The sequence below is a fragment of the Chlorocebus sabaeus genome, chromosome 21, assembly GCF_047675955.1.
Source record: "Chlorocebus sabaeus isolate Y175 chromosome 21, mChlSab1.0.hap1, whole genome shotgun sequence".
Lineage (NCBI taxonomy): Eukaryota > Metazoa > Chordata > Mammalia > Primates > Cercopithecidae > Chlorocebus > Chlorocebus sabaeus.
In genome coordinates, this window is record NC_132924.1 from 11,231,633 (window position 1) to 11,253,657 (window position 22,025).

A 22,025-nucleotide genomic window follows, 5' to 3' on the forward strand; every position below is an offset into this window, starting at 1 on the left:
TGAGGCTGGATTCAGAGAACGCACGTGCTTCAGCCTCTCAGCTGCCTGTGTGTGATTTCAGCCTCTCAGCTGCCTGTGTGTGATTTCACTGCCATGGGAGAGCATTGAGCGGGGCTTTTTCTGACCAGTTGGTGTGAGAGTTATGTTGTTGGGGTTGTTGGGGTTGTCATCCTCACCTCATCCTCACCCCCGGGTCTTGTCGTGTGGGAGTGGGAGAGCAAGTCTGTGGGGTGCATCACCGTGGCTGGATTCACTCCCTAAGGGAGCCGGTGCAAGGCAACCTGGGAGCCCAGCGGGTGGGCGGGTGGCCTCCCTACTGCCCGGAGACAACCTGCCCACCAGGGCACACACAGGCTCCACACAGCCAGCCTGGGACGGTGGGGGAGAGACGGAAACACGCTCCCTTGCAAGAGGCAGTCGCGAGTTAAAATGCCGTCTTGCTCTTCTGACTGCTTTTTCCAGGCGGTAAGAATTTGTTAAACACACCTGGTGTTCTGGGAAGGGTGCATTCCTGCGGGGTCTTGCCTGGGAGGGATAGACTCCCATCCTCTGAACTCTACTTCTCCATCCCTTGGCCTGGAGCTGCTCAGTGTTCATGGATTTGAATGGGCAAATGAAGCTTGCTTGTAACTTTGTAGGGTTAGGGGCTAAAGAATCTTGTAACTATGTTTTTATTATGCCCTTCTTTTGTATTAATTCATCACCACTCCACCCTGAGCCTCCCTGTCTGTGAGGGGTGAGGTGCTGCGGGAAAGGCTGTCAGTGCCGCTGCTGGACCCTGTGCCCTGGGAGAGCAGGTGGACTCATCAAAAGTTATGATGGGAAGAGGGAGGTTTACAGGATTTGTTGCTTTGCTTGTTTTTTCAATTGGTTCAACTGTAAAATGTCCAACCCCGAGACCACCAGCAGTATTTTAAATGAATCCTGTGAATCCTGTCACTTCTTAAGACATGTTTGGTGGTTTAGCTATGTGCTGTATGTTCCCATGAGTTGTCCTGGGCATTTTAAGAGTATCATGTTGTAATCCTACCTGCTCTGCCCACAGGAGGTGGGAAAGGGGAGGCGAGGAGGGAGAGTCACATCCCTGCAGCCGATGGGGACCTGCTGGCTGCTTGGAAAAACAGTTGCCCATGTGTTGGAGTACTACTGTTTTTACTTTACCTGTTTTCTTTTGTTTCAGTTTTTATTTCTTGAAAACCTGAAGTTGTTATCTCTAAGTATCCCCTTTGTGTGTTGCAGGATGTTAAAGTCTTTAGTGAAGATGGGACGAGCAAAGTGGTGGAGATTCTAGCAGACATGACAGCCAGGGACCTGTGCCAATTGCTGGTTTACAAAAGTCACTGTGTGGATGACAACAGCTGGACACTAGTGGAGCACCACCCGCACCTAGGATTAGGTAGGGAACCATCGGAACAGGAATGGCGCCTGGGGATACTCACGTGCAATTGAATGAAGACCGCTGCTGCCAAATGCCAAATATGTGAACACAGTGTCCTTTGCCAAATTAGCAGGCAGTCTCTGGGTTCCCCTCGACTCTCCTGCCTCTTCTGTTTCTCCTAAAACTCTCCACCCTCCAGCCCCCTTCCCCTAGTGCTTTGGGAATCTTGCCTTGGATGGTTGAGGTAATAACTTGCCCAAGGGCTCAGACACGGAGAGGTTCCCTGTGGCTTGTCCGGCCTCCCCAGCTGTCAGAGCCACGTGGAGCTTGCTGCACACCTGTGGGCAGGGGACAGGAGGGAGGTGCCCTTGAGGTGCTCCGGAGAGAGCCGGCCACGCACAGGATTGCAGCTGCCCCTCTGAGATCAGCTCTTCAGCTCATGGGAAGAAGGGAGCCATGGTTATAGGCAACAAAGTGCAGAGAGGTCTGCTGGGAATTGGAGCAAATTATGAAGCACTTTGTTGTAAGTTCGAGTTGAGTCTTACATGGCATCTCTGCATGCTGGTTAACAAGGCTGTGAATGGTGTACGTGCACGGGTGTTTGTGTGTGCGCATGTCGTGCCTAAAAAGCAAGAGAATATTTTGTATCACAGAGTATTTGAAGATATTGACTCTTTAACAGAACTTATTGAGGTATTTTGTTCCGGTAGCTTATTTTAGGTAAACTTTTCAGACTTTTGCTTAAATTCTTATCTGATAAAATATAGTTCTTACAAAGTCATAGTAAAATATTTAAAACCAAAATTTTATCTAAATCAACAGCTATATTTGTTCCATGTCTCGAAGGAGAGAAAAATAACACAGATTGGAAACGTCCCATAGTTCTGATTTTTCTCATGAACCTTTTTTGAAAGATTAATAAATTGAGTTTAAACCTCTAGGTCTGGAGTATTGAATTTAAACCTCTAGGTCTGGAGTAGCATCCTTCCAGGTAATATTATACAATTTAAGCCTAAATAATGCAGTGTAAATTTGAGCTGATACCACCTTAAGTCTCTGTTTTCTAATGCACCCTGTACTTTGGGCAGATGGTATGCTTTCTGAAGGAATTGAATAGAACTCTTGCTGGTTTCTTTCCCATCTCTACCAATTGCCAAACACATTTGTGTGATGACAGAAGCCTTCTCCTCCATTGTCACTAACAGCTTTCTCCTGCCAGGATCACTTACTAGGTCCACAGTTAGTGACCATGATGTCACAGTTATTCCCACGGAGACTGGCTGTCCCATCAAACTCCAGCTTAGGACGTCCATGAGTGGATCCTACAGTGGTCTGAGAAGGCTGTCAAAAGCACCTGTTGACACACAAGTAACTTGGAAATTAAATAGTAGTGGGAAACCTTCAGCATGTGTCTCTACATGTGTATATATATATGTGGGGGAAAAAAAAACATATATATACACAACTTTAAAAACAAGTCTGTATAGTTTGACCCAAATACAATGATTATTGTTGAAAGCCCATTCAAAAGTCTGACTATTCTTTTCATTTGAAAGAACTATGGAAGGGACTTCTGCAGATATTTAGTACTTGAATATAATTGGACACACTCAGGACACATGGAAATTTTGTACAGATATACATACATAAAATTTTAACATGTAAGGAATGGTTCAGAAATTTTGAATTATCTATTTCATGTGATACCCTTTGATTTCTAGACTATCATGTGGTAGATAAATAAATGATACATTAAAACTTTCACCAAATGAAGAACCATTTACTCTGAGAGAATAGAAAAACAAATGTTGGTAAGCACACAGGATTTGCAGGGATGTGATATTTACACACCTTATTTCTTTCTCTCCTTTGTAGATGGACTTAATACACTCTTGTGGGGGATGACACTTTATTTTAAAATTAAGTATAAAAGGAAAAAACGGGAAAGGGAAACAAGTGAAATTATCAAAAAAAAAAAAAAAGGAAAAAAAAGGAACATTTGTGTCACATTTTGGGTCCTGTTTCACAAAAAAAGTAAAAAATGAAAAAAAAAAAAGAATGAACCTCACACAGCCAGGATTTGCAGATACATGAAATTCCTTAGAATATCCTTCCTCTCCTTTCTCAGTTTTCTTTCTCATCGCCAGTTCCATTCTTGCTAGTTACTGGGAAACACATTTTTCTATCGGCTGGGTTTGCAGAGGACTTTGCAAGTTTTTAGAGTCACCAGTTTCCCCAGCCTGTAAGGTCAGCACCCCCAGGACTCATTCCTGTTGGCACAGAGCTTCTGCATCCCCCCATCCCTATGACTTCTCTGAATACTGTTTTGTGACCCAACCTTGTCACTTAATGTTTTCTAAAACATTAAGTTGCTGTTTAACTAAAAATCTTATTTCTGCCATGATTTGGCAGCATTCAGCGATCAGAAGCTCATTAGTGAGAAAATGCAGGGCTGTGGGGTGCCTCTCGGAGAGTCTGTTGGGTATCTCAGCTTTATCCCCCTCGAAAAGGGACGCAAGGGCCACAAGGCCAGTAGGGGGTTCTTGTTTGTCATGGATGGTAATACTGGGCCCTTCTGGCCCTCCAGCTCTCAGGGCACATCCCCAGACATTGCTATCTCCTTGTAGAGAGCACTTTCCTAGGTAATTGTATGTCAGGTATTCTCACAGGGATGTGGGCATACACCAGGCTGGTGGCTGGGGCAAAAGGCAGGTAGTAGTTGCAAGTCTATAGGGCAGATACTAAGGCAGATTGTAACCCAAACCCCCCCATAATTGAAGGTATAGGGCACTCAATTTGGACAGTATTTTAAGCCTATGTATAGCCTCCAGAATTGAGGATTTCAAAGTACAAAGTACATTATTATTGATTGAATATCCCTAATCGAAAAATCTGAAATCTGAAATGCTCTAAAATCTGAAACATTTTGAGTACTGATTTGATGCTCAACGGAAATGCTCATTGAAGCATTTCTGATTTTTTGATTTTGGATTGTTCAACTGGTAAATATAATGCAAATGTTCCAAAATTTAAAAATCCAAAAACGAAAGCTTCTGGTCTTAGGCATTTAGGATAAGGGATATTCAACCTGTATAAGGATCTTAACAGCTAAAATATCAGTCCCTTAATAATATTAAACCTTTTCTACACCCAGAAGGAAGTGATGGCTTTAGAAAAAGTGAGGGCAGTTCCCAAGATAGCCTGCAGCGTGTGGTTCCCTTTCTGTGGGAGAAAAGCACCATGCGTGGGTGTCTGCAGCCTGCAGGGCGTCGCTGCTCTGAGTTGCTGGTCACCCTCCATTGGCAGCAATAGTGGCATCCCTGCTGTCACTCGGTAGAGTAGCCCCTCTGGCTGAGGGTGGTTTGTCCTGCCCGCTCTGCACTGTGCTTGTGGGTAAGCAGAGAAGGACTCCTATGAGCAGAGCAAGGTCAGGTGGCCCTTCCCAGTGTTAGCTCCTGGGAACATTCACTACTGGACGCACTTGGAAAAGTTGTTGTGAAGCCCCTTGCCCTGGTAGGCAAAGCCTTAGTGACTGATGGTCTATTTTATGATTCCCAGTTCAATTGTCCCTTTAAATGGTCCCTTCCTATGTTAGCACTGCCCCCAGGTTCTACCTGTTGGGGATGTTTCTGAGTCTCAGTGTCTGGAGTGGAGTTCTTAGCCTTGAAAACACTGTCCCTGACCCAAGCCACTCAAGAGCTGACAGTAAGTCCAGCTGGGGCTGCCAGAATGGGACAGGTCTTTTGGAAGGTGTCCCCATCCCTTCTGCCCTGAGCATGTGAGCTGCAAGTCTCTGGAAGGTTCACTTTAGCCAGGGCAGCTTCACACATGGAGGATGCAGTGATATTGAACAGTCAGCCTGCAGACATATCAAGTAAATAAATTATATTTTAAAAGGTATTATTGGCCAGGTGCTGTGGCTTATGCCTGTAGTCCCAGCACTTTGGAAGGCCAAGGTAGGAGGATCACTTGAGCCCAGGAAGTTGAGGCTGCAGAGAGCTGTGTTTGCATCACTGCATTCCAGCTGGTTGACAGAACAAGACCCTGCCTCAAAAATAAAAGATAAAAGGAATGTTGAAAAATAAAAATTTAAACATACAAAACTAGTATCTTGTTGCCCCCTGAACTTGAAAATGGGATTGCAGATAAACCCATCCCTGGGAATGTGGGGTGCACCCCGTGCCTGGGGCTCTTGCACCCAGGCCCCGAGTAACTGTAGACATCAGGCATACTAAGGTCAGATAATCTGGGAGAGGCTGGAACTTACACAGAGAACACAGTAAAGAGAAGAGGGTTTCTGCCAGATCCTACAAATTTCAAGGATTGAGGAATTCTGTTGTCCTGAGAATTAGGTTGAGACAAGAAGAGCAACAAGTCCTTTTCGGGCTGTTTACAGCTTTGTGCTTGTTCCTGGTCAGATGAGAAATGCTGTGGCAGTAACTCTGGAGGTGCTGTGGCTGCCACGCTTTTGGATGCTGACAGCTGGACATGCAGAAAGGTGTGGAGGGAGAAGCAGCCGGCGCCCGTTGACCCTTGCTGAGTAGAGGGAGCCTTCTGCAGGCTGGTTTTATGTCCCTCTCTCCCTTTTACGTGTGAAAAGCAACAAAAGATGTCCTTTCCCCCACTAAAATTTATAAATAGAAGTCCACTTATGGCCTTATCCACATGTCAGGGCTATCTCACTGATTACTGTGTTGACAGTTTCTTAGCCTGGGAAAGCCCTGAGCTTGCTGACAGCTCTTTTCTTTCCCTTGGGTGGGCTGTGCTGAGGAATGACAGGCAGGGAGCGGCTCAAGTGCCACAGCTCAGTGTGAGGCTGAGACAGTGGGGTACACATCCTCTGTGCACTGGCTCTGCCATGGCCCCTCCGCTGCCAAGTGGCAGCACAGGTTTCTGCCGAGGAGTCACATTTTAGCTGCAAGGGTTAAGGCAAAGAAATAGGATTCTCTTTTTTGAGTTGTCTTGATATTTAAATATTCTTTTTTGAGGAGTAGAGTAATGCCAGCCTTAGTTTCAGAAATTTGAAAAATACAAATGTACTTCAAAGAATTTTTGCCTTTTCCATTTCTTGAAATTACTTTTGGAATATTATCATGAAAAGTAATGTTCCCATTTAACTTAGGGCCATTGTAATCATATGCAGTTTATAGATAGTGATGTGATTGTTTATAATCATGCAAGGTCATTTGAAAATACATGTCTTTAAATCACGGAGAAAATTAAAACTGGAGGGAAGATCTTTGAACAGATGTTGCGCAGTCAACAGCCGACTGGAACACTGGTGCCAGGAGCATTTGTGCCGGGGCACTCAGCTGCATCTGGAGGCTGCACAGCTCTGCATCTCTGAGAAAGGGGTCACCTGCCACATTGTGTTTGCTGACCTGCTGTGAATGAGGAAAAGGGAGTTGATGTTTTGTCTTGGGACCCACCTCGGGATGGTAGGCGCCCTCTGGAGTCACCAAAGCACACTCCTTTCAGGATACAGTTGGGATTTCACAGCCCACCGGTTATCCCGAATTCCTGGGCCCCCCTTTGCCAGGGCACCAAGCCTTCACCTGTCCACCTGGATCTGACGGCCAGGGACACGTCCCCCTGTGTGTTTACACTGCTGTGTGCAACTTTCCCACGATCTTTCCAGGGGCAGTGCAGGGAGACAGGGAAGTATTGTCCGCAAGGATGGGCGCCTGCATGGGTTTGGCCACCCCCTTTAGGCCTGGTGGCTGCCCCCAAGCATCCTCTTTGGCTGTCCTCGGGGTTCTTTGGAGACAAAATGCCCTTTGCTTTGGAAACAGACATATTCTCCTCACTTAGGTAGCTGTCACCTCCCATTTTTATTTCTCCTTATTTTGCCTGATAAAAATTTTTAGTTCTGTAAATCAACTATCAATAGTTTATTAGATTGTTGGTTTGGTTTTGGATTTTTGTTTTTGTTTTTGTTTTTTCCTGTAACTACAGAAAGACATTTTTCTCTGAATAAACATTTCAACAGAAGTCATTGATTTGTTTTCCTTCTGGAAAATCCATTTGCGATGAATGAACCTCTTTTTGGAAAGCAAACCTAACAGTTTTTGTTGCATGTTCTTGGTTTCTCTCTTTTTCTATCATGGGGAGACACGAGGGCCGTGTATTGGTTCACATGTTGCTAGCAGCATTCCCTCCCAGACAGGGACAAATGGGAACTGCTCCACACTTGCTGGTGGTGCCAAGTCTGAGCTTTCTGGCAGCCACGGGGAGAAAATTCCTTTCCTTCACAAACTCTGGCTTTAAATGTGTTTTTACCAAGGAATCCTTTCCTCGTAATGTCAAAACCAGGGCCGAGCACGAATCAGCTCCAGAATTTGCTTCTGCATGCCAGTCGGGGCCCATCTGAGATGCGTGCCCATGGCGACAGTTGTTCTTTGTAGACGGAAAGTCTTTTCTGCATTCTTAGATCACTTTGACTCAGAAATGCTTTTGCCTTTAACTTCATTCCTTCCTTCCAAGATGAAACTTTCCTCAAGATTCCAGTCTGGCTGCGGGAGAGGAGGGTAGGGTCTTAGGACGACAGAACTGCCCTGGTGTCAATTCCATAGCATGTTAATCTTTACCGTTTTGGCATCAGTTCACACTTTGACCCTGCTGTACATTTGTTCTTGTTTATTCCATGATTTAATAAGGTTAGTTTCCCGTGGCCACCACCGTCCTGTGACAAGTTTCTGAGGAGGTGCCTGGGAAGGGACGTAGCTGTCATGAAAGGGAGCAGTGCGGCCTCTCCAGGCACATGCTGTTCCAGAGTATGCTGAGTTCTCTCCGCTTCACCTGGAACCACTGTGTTCACACAATGAGGGAAGCGACTTTTCCCTTTCCGGGGGACAGTGCTGCTATGGAAGATGCTGTGAAGGAGGCATGTGCATGTGTGCGTATGTGCATGCGTGCGTGTGTACGTGTCCGCAGCGGGTGCTGGAGGATGGAGTGTGTTTTTTTCCCTGCCTTTACATGTAATTCAGTTGACAAGAACTATTCCATGATGTGGTGCGTGCAGGCTTCAGCGTGAAAGATGAGTATGTACATACTGTCTCGCTGTGCGTCACGGCCCCTCCCACAGTACACAGCACCATCGTTTCTGGCAACCAAGTTTGATGTCATTAGAAAGCTTCCATCTCGGCCGGGCATGGTGGCTCACGCCTGTAATCCCAGCACTTTGGGAGGCCAAGGCAGACAGATCACGAGGTCAGGAGATTGAGACTGTCCTGGCTAACATGGTGAAACCCCGTCTCTACTGAAAATACAGAAAAATTGGCCAGGCGTGGTGGCGGGCGCCTGTAGTCCCAGCTACTCGGGAGGCTGAGGCAGGAGAATGGCGTGAACCCGGGAGGCAGAGCTCGCAGTGAGCTGAGATTGCGCCACTGCACTCCAGCCTGAGCGACAGAGCGAGACTCTGTCTCAAAAAACAAACCAAAAAAACCTTCCATCTCTGGGCCCTCTTTGGTCATCCACCTCTTTCAAGTTCTTTCTCCTTTGTTTCTTGTTATAGTCTTTTCTTTACAAGAATTGAAATTTATTAATTTAAGGGCAAAATCATTTGCTGAGAGTATTATGGACTCATTCCTTAACATCTGGTTGATGCCAAATTCAAAAGAAGTATATAAAAATAAGTATTGACCTGAATTCCTCATGCTGTGTATCTTAAGACCTCTTATGAATTTGGTAGTGCATAAAAGAGAGATTTAAATTTAGTTTCCTTCCTGACCTCGTCTCTATTCATAATGTTTAAAGAATAGAAAGTTGAACAAATCTTGCATTTGGTTGTAAAGCTACCATGAATTTCCCACCTGTTGCATCTCACATGTGATATTTTGCCCCTGCAGAGAGGTGCTTGGAAGACCATGAGCTGGTGGTCCAAGTGGAGAGCACCATGGCCAGTGAGAGTAAATTTCTATTCAGGAAGAATTATGCAAAATACGAGTTCTTTAAAAATCCCATGGTGAGTCTTACGTCTTCAGGTTTGGGGTTTGGGACTCTTGACATCTGGAAGTTTATACTTGGGTTTCATAGTATCAGATTAGAAAGTGACTGAGAGGCACGACGTAGCATATGGGTTTGAGAGTCAGAGTTGCAGTTTAATGAAGCAATCCTTGCTTGAAACCCAGTCTTGTGCTTCACTAAATGTGCCTGGGGCTGGCTGAAGATAGAGGTCTCCTTCAAATAGACACAGTGTAAAGGGGGTTAGTCTCTAAGACAGGAGCTGGGGGAGACTGGGCGTTTTCTGCTATTTTGAAAGTTCTCAGTTAAACTGATCAAACACTTAGCAGAAGAAAAACTCATTATTCTCTGCACACAGCGAACACATTTTGTGATCATACGTGGAAGAATGACTAGAGAAATCAGCGCGATTGGTGGTGTCTTGAGCTGGTCTCTCTTCCCTTTTCTTTCTTTGGGAAAGAAGACACTTGTCCTGTGAGAGGCCGGGATAGGGAGGGCACCTCCTAGCTCCTGGGGTACTTACTGTCATCCTGAGTCATGGGGCAGAGCTGTGTCAGCTGGGGAGAAGACCCAGGGTCATTTCTGACTCTGATAATTTAGCTGCTTTTTTTATTCCAGAGTAAGAAATTTGAAGACTGTTACTGGGGAATGCAGCAGAAAAGGCTTTTCTCGTGACTGGGCTTACCTTTTAGTTTCAGGAATTCTTTATCTCGCTCTGTGCACTTGTGCCACTGGGCTGGGATGCTGGCATCGCTCTTTGCCATGGAGCATGCTGTGAGACGTGCATCCCTTAGTAAACATAGGTGGTATTCCATACTCGTACCCAACATTTCAGGACATGAAATACAACCTTTTGAAGGAGCTGTTTCTTCTGTGTGATAGGAGAATAAAAAGGACTGCCATTTTAAATACAGGTGTACATAATTATATTGGTAGGAATAGTTTTAAAATTGACATATCTATATGACATACCTTCCCTCACTTTGAAACTAACCTATCACGTATTTGTTTTTTCCCATTTTCTTAGAATTTCTTCCCAGAACAGATGGTTACTTGGTGCCAGCAGTCAAATGGCAGTCAAAGCCAGCTTTTGCAGGTACTGGGCCAAAATAGACCTCTGCTGAAATAGACTTTCTGAATAGAAATCCTCTTGGAACTGAATGGCAACATTGTAAAAAACCTGAAGAGATTGCATCTTTCATCATTTATAACCTTGGCTCTTAAGGGGGTTTAGAGTAACCAGAAATTAAAAAGTTTACTTGGAAAATCTGTGTGTAGCTGTATTCCTTCTAAGCCAAACAGGCACTTACACACAGAATGCCCTTGCTCTGACTTAGAGGAGTCCAGTGATGCCACTGTTGAGTGTGGGCCAGGGGGTGCATGGAGAAACCCCAGTTTCAGGGCTCCCCAGCTCCTTTCTGAGCAGGGGTCCCAGGTCAGGCCACCGCCCAGCTGCTTGGAAATCTCTGCAGAAGCGCTGAGTCTAGAGTAAAAGATGATCGGGTTACCACAACAGACTTTTACAAGTAACTTGCCATACATGACAAATAAAGAAACCTGCTTTAATTGTCCTAAAGTCTGTTCTGAGAAAATCTGGTCTCTCCCCACCTCCTCTTCCAGTGGAGGGAGCCACCAGGGCCTCTGTGCCCAGCTGTCACACACGCTCCTCCAGGGAAGCTGGGAGCAGGGAATGGGAATGTTACAGCTACACCCTAAAAATATGCCTGTGTACATGTCAAAAGTGAGAGAATGAACCATTTCCTAAGGCCACCAACAATATCCAGGTTGTCTATTACATGTAAGAGAAACTACTAAAATTTAGTTCCTAGAGAATTCTGCTCATAAGCCCTTCTTTTGCTATGTTGTTATCACCAAATTTGTTTCAGCATCTAAAAGATAAGAGCTTCAGAGCTCTGTTCTGGTGGTGTCTTCAGAAGCCCTTCTGACCATAGCATGTGTCTGTTCTGGTGAGAGGTGTCAGCGCTAAGGTACCACCTATACACAGTGAACAGTGAAATGGCACATTCTGTTTTAACTTACCTTGACTTTGGGAGGATGTGCTTTGTGAAGATATGCTGTGGTCTCTTGAGACTCAGGAAGGACTGACCCAGGTGCACTAGGACTCTGTCCGATGTGCCTTTCCCACCTGGGGGAAAAGAGCTTTGTCCCCTCCCAGTCTAGTAGCAGGACCTGCCAACGTCACCTCCCCAACTTCGCTCCGTGACCTGGCCCTCGGCCTGTCTTCCCTTTGATGAAAAGCGTAGTTTCTTGTTTTGTTTTGTTTTGTTTTGTTTTGTTTTGTTTTGTTTGATAAAGGCTTTATTCTTAAGGCTGCCTGTGGGAAAAGTTAAGTGGAACAGGGGGACATCACCAGGATGTCCTGCACCTGGGTTCATCACTTGCAGACAAATGACACCTTTTATGTGATCCTTGACTGGAGGGGTGCCTGGGTAAAAGTGGCCACTACAGGCTCACTCTCAGTCCCCAGAGCCCCAATCACTCAGTCGTGGCACTTGCTCTTGCCCTCAGTCTGATATCAGACTGGATCCTTCAGTGCACTCTCTTACAGGGAAATTGGTGACTCGTGTTATCACCAGTGTTAGAAAGGTCCATTTGCTTGCATGTGTTTAAATATGAATTATGTTCTATGCAGCACCAATTGAGATGGGATTTTAAGACTTTGGAAAGGAGAAGACTCCCAGTTTGATCAAAAAAAGGAGTCTTTTAATAATTCAGAAAATGTCAGTTATGCTAATAACATGTCTGCTTTAATTATTTTAGATTAGCATTATGTAATTTTTAAAATTTGTTCTTCAACAGAATTTTCTGAACTCCAGTAGCTGTCCTGAAATTCAAGGGTTTTTGCATGTGAAAGAACTGGGAAAGAAATCATGGAAAAAGCTGTATGTGTGTTTGAGGAGATCTGGCCTTTATTGCTCCACCAAGGGAACTTCAAAGGTGAGCTTTAAAACCTGCCACCACCAGCCCTGATTCTGCCCCCGTCACTGCCTCCGGGAGTCCTCAGAGTGAACCTGGGCTTCATTTTTAAATGCACCTCAGACTTCTCCAAGCTCAGGACAACTTCTTAATAAGCTAATTGTACAACAGCTAAACTTGGAGTCACAGGTTTCCTGGTCCCTCAGAAACTAGGTAATAAATAATACATACCTAAGAACCGCACCTGCCCAGCCCCACCCCCACTGTGGGTTGGTAGCAGACCCCCCTCGCTGCCCCATCACTTCAAAGACTGGCCTAGTTCTCATAAGTTGGGATTTAAGCTAGCTATAAAGATGTTTGATAGGTTATTGCCACCCTAATGCCAGTGTAACTTTATGTATCAGATGTTTTATGAAATAAATTGCAGGTTTGCATGTATCCGCAGTGAGAAGAAGGTGGGAGATGGAAAACAGCTACAGGCCCTCAAAAGACAGCTGGTAGCACTGAGGGCTTAGGCCGGAGGCTCCTTCGCTCCCATATACACTCTTGCCTGCTCTCTTCTCGTGCTGTCCACATACACCCTGTGGCAGGAACCATGTCCATTCAACGTGTCTGAGCACTTACCATCTGAGGGCTACGGTCTCTTTTACTCTGGCCAGCAAAGGGGAAAGGGAGCTGGCGGGACCCTGGCACAGGTGTTGAGCATCAGGCCAACTCTGGGAAGTCAGCAGCTGCCGACACATGGGCCAGAGAGAAAGGGGGTCATCTGCAGAGAGGGGCTTTGGTCTGACACAGGGCATAGTAGTGTCCTGACCTCCCAGCTGTGCTGTGTGGCCCACTCAGCATCCTCGTGTGTGCTGAGGTCGGGAGATTATTTCCTAGAGCAGGAAACAGAGCTGGGCTGGAGAGTTGAGGAGGAGAAGGGTGGGACAAGCTACCAGTGGGAAAACCCAGGGTACGGCTGGACTCTGGATGCACAGCAAACCAAAGGCAGATAGGCCCTGTGCTCTTAACTCTGACCTTTGGGTTATAGATTTTCTTCTGCTTTTTATCTTGAATATCTGGTCATGGGGCTTTGATTTGGCAGAAGTATCAAATACCTTCCAACAGTCTTGTGTGTCTGAGAATTGGGGAAGTGGGTGTTTTGGGTGAGACTGGGTGAATTTGGTTTTAGTTTAGCACTTATTACACCTCATGTAATAATCATATGTAACATGTAAAGTGTCATTGAGGAAAGTGCTTATAAGTGTGCAGAGACTGCCCTCTGTCTACCGGAGGTGAACACATTTGCCCTTTGCTGGGCTTGAGACTTTAACCTGGCCGTTGTTGTCACAGGAACCCAGACACCTGCAGCTGCTGGCCGACCTGGAGGACAGCAACATCTTCTCCCTGATCGCCGGCAGGAAGCAGTACAGCGCCCCTACAGACCACGGGCTCTGCATAAAGGTACCCCCAAGCTGTCCACAGACAGCGCGCATGCTCAGCAGCCCACTAGAAACTGATTTCTTCTCTTGCCCAGCACTTGATTGTTGCTTCTGTTGTCTTCAACAGAAACATAGTTTCACACTGGATTTCTCCATTCCTGTAAAAACATCTATTGTACACTTGCTGCTGTCAGTCCTTGAGTAGCTCAGAAGCTCAAGGACAAGCAAACAGGGATAGACAGTGTGGCCAGTGGACTCAGTGTTTTAGGGAGGGTGGCTCTTGGCTTCGAAGGGTGGGCTGTGGCTGTAGCCCAGTACTAGTAGCTGGAAGGGGAGGCAAGGCAAGGGAGAGGACCTCCAGCCTGTCACCTGGGTTGCCTGCATGGTACTGAGTGAGCTGATGGCTTCTGTGTGGGCCTCTGGCCGTGGGGACAGTCAGATAGGAATGGACACAATGCGGCCCACCCTCTGCATGCACACACACACGCGTGCACACACATCTACATGCACATACCACACGTGCATACATATATGTATATACACCTGTGTGCATACACATCCATTATCCACACATGTACATAGACATACACATGTGCACACACCTGTGGGCAGAGCCCACTCCTCTTCCCCTGATGAGGTTGTGATGGTATTAATAATCATAATGGTAGATGATATTTACTGAATGCTTACTGTGCATGAGATGTTCCACTAACAGTTTTACATCCATTATCTTATTTAATCTTCATAGCCCCTTGTGGGATAGGAAGTTGGCCACATTGCCCACATCCAGTAGCCAGTGAATAGTTGTGCTTGGAGTTTGCACCATAGGCTGACTTACGAGCCATAGCCCAAGCCGCATCCCGAGAACACAGAACATGGGGAGCCCCTCCTTAGGAGAAAACTTCTTTCCAAAATATCACTTCATACCTTGCTCAGGGAATACTCTTGCCGTTGTAAGTAATAGGCGTCTAATTCACACCAGCTAGAGGCCCAAGGCAGCCTCAGGCGGGGCTGGAGGTGTGAGCAGCAGCGGGCACTCTCCCTTCCCACGAGTCCGCACCAGCCATGCTTACATGTCTGCAAACGCAGTCTCTGCTTGCTTCTCTCATAGCACCAGCCGAGCACAGGGTAGTCACACCTGTCCCTCAACCCCTCTAGATTCTTGAGAGGGAGAGCTGGGGCCGTGTCCAGCATTGTTTCTTGAGTTGAGGTCAGGGGGTTCCTGTGGAGATGCAGGTCAGTTTATCCCTGCAACAATTCTCCTCCCTCACCAAAGGGCCCTGCCTCTGGAGGGGCACCTGTCTTCTCCCCATGGTGCCTGCACCTGCCTCGGGGTGTCTTCTTCCCCTTCTGTCTCCTTCTCCGGAGCCAACATCAGTCTCCCTCTCTGGACCTTCTACTTGGGGTCTGATCTTTGGGCTGCTCAGACGTCAGAATCCCTGAGCTCCTCAGGGGTTTCCCCTCTTGGCTATGCTCTGCAGCTGCCCCTCCTCTCAGTGGCCTGGGGGCAACTTTAAGATCTCTCCTTCTGTAAGTCAGAAGGCAGGTTCTCCTCCCATAGAATCCAGTCCCTCGACAGAGTGAGAGGCCTCTTCCTCTTTGTCCTGTTGTGCTAACCACGTTACGTTGTCTTGTGCTAGTTTATTTTTCTGTCTTCTCTGAAGTTCCCGAAGGATGGCTTAGTATTCCACTAAGTAGTACACAACCTGGGGCCAGTCCATGATAGGCACTTAATAAAGGCTTGTCAGGAAGGTGGATGAATGAACGCTTAACACACAGGTGTGTGTGCATCTGCTGTGCTCCTTGCTAGGGGGATCTCCAGCTGGTTGTCTCTGGTTTGTGTCAGATGCAGCCCTGCCTTGACAGAAGCTGTTTCTGACTCCCTGTGTAACACTAACAGAACTTTCTTTTACCTCCTGTAGCCAAACAAAGTCAGGAATGAAGCTAAAGAGCTGAGGTTGCTCTGTGCAGAGGATGAGCAAACCAGGACATGCTGGATGACAGCGTTCAGACTCCTGAAGGTATGTGACATCTTGCAGTTTGTGTTGAGCGCACGTCTCTTCGTGAAAAATTGACCTCTGGACCTGCCAGAATAGACAAAGTCAGAAGGCAGGTTCTCCTCCCATAGAATCCAGTCCCACGACAGAGTGAGAGGCCTCTTCCTCTTTGTCCTGTTGTGCTAACCACATTACATTGTCTTGTGCTAGTTTGTTTTTCTGTCTCCTCTGAAGTCCCCAAAGGATGGCTTAGTATTCAGCTAAGTGGTACACAACCTGGGCCCAGTCCATGATAGGCACAATACTTTGTGTGTTCTGGCAGGAAAATGCTCGTAACTTTTCTGCTGTTTCGTCACAATATTTTATTTATCAAATGTAGTTAAGCATCTTTATAAACAAGATCTCAGGAGCTTTTAACAGAGGGCCTAATATTAAACAGGTTAGAGCTAGGTTTTCCAGACTCAGTACTTACTGACGTTTTGGGTGGAATAATTCTTTGTTGGAGGTCTGGGGGACATCCAAGCATTGCAGGCCACTTAGCTGTGTGGCATACCTGGTCTCTGCCTGCTAGATGCCAGTCTCAGGCCTGGCCAGTTGAGACAACCAAAAATGTCTCTAAATGTTGCCAAATGTGTCCTGGAGCCAGAGGGTGGGGAATTGCCCCTGGTTGAGACCACTAGATTAGAAGAATAGGATTCGAAAAATCAGGACCAGGGAGAAAGGAAATAGTACATGAAGTGTTCATTATTTTCATGACTGAACCAACTCTCAGGTTCCCAAAAAGCCAGGACCATGAAGTAAACATGATGAATTACACAGCTCACTGTAGCTCCTCAGCGGAGACGGTGCCTCCTGACTGTAAGTTCTAAAGGAAATGTATCACGTGGAACTGCATATGGAGTAATGCCCTTGACAGCAATTTCATGCTAATTGCCAGAGTGATTTCATACGACTGTTTATTGTAATCACTTTGGATTTCCCACAGTGTTCCTGTGCACACATACCATATCCCACATGTCTGGAATTAAGTCTACAGAGTCCTTGTGAGTTGCAAGTTAGCTGGCCCAGATGAGCTTGGCTAAAGTCCAGGGGTCTCCATAGGAGATGTTCGTTTGGAGCTGATGGATACAATAGTCTAGGGATTTCTTTACAAAAACTCCCAGCCTTCATTGAACTGTAGTGGCCTTTTATCTGGTCCAGAGACTCAAGGTGGAGTCAATTAAGGAGATGGAGGAGCTGAAGGAAGCATAGCTCAAAACTTTCCTGGAGGTGCTGCAGATCCAATTCTGAATGTAGACCTGTTGTTGTGGCCATCTGGCAGGTAGCACTTTGCACCCAGTAATCCACAGATTCCAGAGACATTAAGGATACATCCTAGTGCCATTTTATAGGAGGCTGGGGCCCAGACCAAAAGTTCCACAGATTGGCTTCCTGTATCTCTCTCCCAGAACCTTATTTTATGTTTCCACTGATAACAAAAAGAATTATGAAAATCAGAATTTTATGAATTCATAATGGAAGAGGAAATGTCCATGTTAATACATCATAGATCATAGACCACTCCTGTTAGAGGCCAGTTTTCAGTGTGTAAGGGTCACCAGTGGGAACTGGTCACACAGGTGACATAATGTCCATCGAGGGCAGTCTTCTGCATGGACCTCCAGAAGGAATGAGATTGCTCTTTGTGTCCTGTTGTGGAAAAATTACTAACAATTAAAAAGCAAAATACAGAACAGTATATAGAGAAAATGCTACATTTGTGTGAAGGGAACAGGAAAAATTAGAATATTTGTATTTGATGGTATGCTCGTGAACATTCTGTGAGGCTGCAGGAGAGAAGAAAGAGGTTGCTTAGTAGGGAGAGGAGATGGGAGAGGCAGCTGTGCAGACAGGGGGCAGCAGCTATGGGTGGTCTTTTAAAGGTGTCTGTATATAGTTGAAATTTTAATCTGCAAATGAATAATCTGTTTTGAAAAAGGCAAAAAAAAAAAAAGGAAATGAAAAAGGAAAGTGGTAGTATACTCCAAGAAGCTATGAATTCTATTACTTTGGGTAATACATAATAAATCCAGGTAGTAGCTTCTTAACCACTGTTTCTTGGGCGTCTCTCCTTTGTTGCACTAACATAACGAGCCACAGGAAAGGATGTGGGCAGAGTGACTAATGCAAAACGAACTGACTTTATTGTTGTCGGTGTTAATGATGTGTTACATAATATTAAGATTTTTTTGAGCATTTGCTATGGGCCAGGCATTGTTTATCACTTTACTGTTTGTGACAGCTCAGTGACATGCATATTATCATCATCATTATGTGGATGACAAAACTGAGGCCCAAGCTGTGACTGCTGCGATGTGGCAGAGCCAGGCCAGAACCCTGACATTCTGGCCCCAGAACCCCTTTCCTCACTACCATGCTTTGCTGCCCTCCCTAGAGCCGCCTGGAAGCTGCAGTCAGTTCTGAGTGCATTCCTTTTGTCCCTGCCACTTTGCAGGGAAGCCCTTTGTATCCAGTGATATAGATTCTAGAGACATTAAGGATACATCTTAGTACTATTCTTATAGGAGGCTGGGGAGCCAGACCTAACAGGAAGGTAGCAGTGACGGCCTCGGGGCCAGTCTCAAGTGGAGTGCAAGTGACATGTTTCTGCCTCAAACAGCCATAGGATTGTAATGCAATCGAAATGCCATTTCAGTCTTCACTGATTCATTACCCACTATACAGAAATGATACCTGGATAGAGTTAGGGACAGTGGAGAGGCAACTCTTTATGACTCCAGGGTCTCCATGTTGACAATCGTTCTAAAACAAGGCATCCCGTGTGTGTGCTCTGCCTTGCTCCAGAAGAGGACACAGGGCACCGGATCCCCTTTTAGAGGATAAGAGGGTCTGAGGGCTGAAGCTGACAGGGCCCTTTTGCCGTTTACTACAAATAGCATCTTCATATCAACCGTGGAAAGGCAGAGCTGGGTTGTTATTTTGAATTAACCTAGGACCTTCTTACATCTTTACCCACACAGATACACTTTCTTGAAAAAAATAAATAAATCTTATAGCTCGGGTCTACATAGGAGAAAACTGGCCTAGCTACACTTAGCTTTTCAGAAAGATGCTCTTAGTAGATAGTGCCAGCAGATAATCTTTTGTCTCACTCCTTCCTGTTACGTTGTTTGTTAGGTAATTTCTTGAATGCTATAGGAGCTATGCAAATAGCATTAAAACTTTGCAACAGTTATTTATTACCATCTTTCCTCCTTCCTCTGTCTTCTAGAAGTCTCTTAATCTGCTGTAGAAATTCATCCCCAAGAGGGAGGTCTTGCCTCATCCGCGCAAGAGTCCCTAGTACTGGTTGCTTTGGTTTTACATGACCTGACGTTGAAAAGGCAATGAACACAGCATTAAAACTTTGCAACAATTATTTATTACCATTTAATCTTTTCTGTCTACACACACCCATAGATGTAGATATATGCATGCAAACGTGAATAAAATAAAATGTGTATGTTAATTAGGTGCCCAAAATTGAGAATATTTGTATCTTCCTGGTATGTCAATTCTAAGACATGAAATAAGCTTTATTATCTCTAGCAGTGCTCCTTGCCCCAGAGTCTAATCTGGTTCATATTAATTTATTTAACGCTTTTTACCTCAGCTTTGCTTCATTACATAGTTTTTCTTGGACTGTCTTTTTTCTACCTTTCTGGGTCCTTATGTTTAAGGAATATCTCTTATATTTATTATAATACAATTATTAATAATTGTATTAATAATCATCATTGTATTATTTAGCGTGATCATCATATTTGTATTTGAACCTGCCATTTGCAGTCTTTTCCTGGTTGTCCCACCTCTCCTGTATTCCTTTTCTCTTAATTTTTTAGATTTATCAAGTATATTTATGTTTTTCCCTCTATTAACCCAATACTTATACGTACATTTACTATTTTCTCGTGGTTACCCTAGATATCACACTTTTTGTGTGTGTGTGTCAGGATCTCACCCTGCCCCCCAGGCTGGAGTACAGTGGCATGAGCTCATGTCACTGTAACCTCAACCTCCCGGGCTCAAACCATCCTCCCACCTCAGCCTCCTGAATAGCTGGGACTACAGGCATGCACTACCGTGCCTGGCTAATTTTTGTATTTTTTATAGAGACAGGGTTTTGTCATGTTGCCTAGGCTGGTCACAAACTCCTGGCAATCTGCCCGCCTTGACCTCCCAAAGTACTGGGATTACGGGTGTGAGCCACCGCACCCAGCCTAACATGCACCTTGAACTTATGAAAATCTTTTATAATGTAGTACGTTTCTGACTGCTTTCAGGCAGGCATGAGGACCTTTCGTTCCATTTGCTCCATTGTCCTTTTTGAAGGATTCTTGTCGTATATATAAAACCTCTTAAGACATAATGTTGTTACTGTTTTATATACTCAATTTTAATTTTAATCACTTACATCTTTGCACTTTAATCTTTCCTGAATTCGCATTCTTCCCTCTGGGACTAGGAGACCTCAACTTAGCAGTTCTTTTCATGTGGGCCTAAGAAATTTTCTCAGTTTTTGTTTCACTTTCATTCTTGAAGGAACATTTCACTGGTTATAGGATGCAAGGTTAGCGGTTATTCTCTTCTGCATCTTCCCACTGCATTGTCTTCTGAATCTTATAATTTATGTAAAAACATTAGCTGTCTGTCTTCCCATTGCTTCTGTGAAAATAATGCATGTTTTCCTCTGGTTGTTTTTGACATTTTCTTTGTGTCTGTTTCTCAGCTATCTTTCCACGATATGCTTGGAGTGGGCTTATTTATCCTACACCCTGCATCTGTAGCTTGACATCTTTTGGTCAACTTTGGAAAGTTCTTGGCATTATCTCATCCAGTATTTCTCCTGACCTGTTCTCACTCTTCTCTCGCTGGAGTGCAGTTGTTCCTCTGTTAGGCCTTTGCATCATGTTCTAGATATTTTTATCTTAGAAATGAGTATGTGCCATGAGACCTAGAGCCAGAACTAAGCTTAGATCCCATAAAAGAAGAGGTGTCCCACTTGATGACTTCGCTTCCTGTTTCTGACTCTTCTCCACGTGATTGGAATGTGTGATTCGGGTGTGTAGGCTGGGATGCTGGATGTGTATGAGACTTCGCAGGGCCCCGAGTCCTAATTGCCAGGATCAGAAAGCACAGACTGCTGAGCCAATTAGGTGGCAAGCCTCGGCTAGGGAGGGCACTGGGTCTGGAACAGGCCATGTACGTTCAAAGTCGTGACTGCGGGCAGCTTGCCTCATTCCTCTGTGCTTCAGTTATGTGCTGTGTAACATGGGGATAATTATAGTATACAGCTCATAAAATGGAGAGGATTAAATGAAATAACAACATAAAGCACTTAGACACATACCTAACCCATAGTGGCACTCAATAAGATTACTTGCTCTTGATGTTATTATTATGATGTTTGTCACTGTCCTGCTTATTCCAAACCAGTCAGCTCTTCCCTCCTGAGGGGCAACAGTAGCAGCAGCACTGAGGCGTGCACCATATTGAATGTGAAGTTGAATGATTTGAACTGTGCAGTTCCACTTAGAGACTTTTTTAAATATAGAAATCTATTATAAAAAGTTAAAGTTTATCAAAACTGAATGCACACAAACACCGACTGTATATGGCACCATTTGTAGTCAAGAGATGTGAACAAACAAAGATGCAGATAACCTCAGAACTGCATAAAATTACTGATAATTTTGTAGCCACCTCCTGTTGCTACAGTGAACTCAGATGTTGCAAATACCCTTTTAAAAACCCACCTTGTGTTGCTAATTATCTCCCCATGAGCAGGTCCCCTCGCCAATAAATTGCGTGTTGTAGTAAAAACTGGGCTCATGTTTCTGGAGTATTTTTCGTTGTGTGTAGTGCAATACAGGAACTTAAAGGAACACCATGGGACCCGTATGAAATGTCACTAGTGAAACTGGAAGTGCTCCCAAGAACAGAGAAAAGTCATGACATTACAAGAAAAACTTAAATTGCTTGATAGAGTTTGAACGGTTGCCCTCTACATCACACAGATAATTCATTATGTCAACAGTGTAAACTTACAGGATCAGTAAATGCAGTTCAATCCCATAATTGTATTTTCTCGTATTATTTTCTTAATAACATTTTTTCTCTAGCTTCCTTATAAAAAATACAGTATAGAACACATATAACATACAAAATATATGTTAATTAACTGTTTATGTTGTCAGCAAGGCTTCTGGTCAACAGTAGGCTACCAGTAGGTAAGTTTTGGGGAAGTCAAAAGCTATACTCGGATTTTTTATTTCAAGGGGCGTCATT

At 44.9% G+C, this 22,025-nt stretch overlaps 1 protein-coding gene across 18 annotated transcripts in view; it reads left to right on the plus strand.

Annotated features, from left to right (window-relative positions):
* GRB10 (growth factor receptor bound protein 10) overlaps nucleotides 1-22,025 on the plus strand; it is a 203,281-nt gene that overhangs the window by 164,797 nt on the left and 16,459 nt on the right. For all 18 annotated transcript variants that reach the window (XM_073008846.1, XM_007981319.3, XM_007981315.3 and 15 more), the window contains 6 exons: nucleotides 1,240-1,396; nucleotides 9,226-9,341; nucleotides 10,368-10,436; nucleotides 12,161-12,298; nucleotides 13,613-13,723; nucleotides 15,624-15,722. In XM_073008846.1, the coding sequence (XP_072864947.1) occupies nucleotides 1,240-1,396; nucleotides 9,226-9,341; nucleotides 10,368-10,436; nucleotides 12,161-12,298; nucleotides 13,613-13,723; nucleotides 15,624-15,722 (690 nt within the window). The remainder of the gene's footprint in view (nucleotides 1-1,239; nucleotides 1,397-9,225; nucleotides 9,342-10,367; nucleotides 10,437-12,160; nucleotides 12,299-13,612; nucleotides 13,724-15,623; nucleotides 15,723-22,025) is intronic.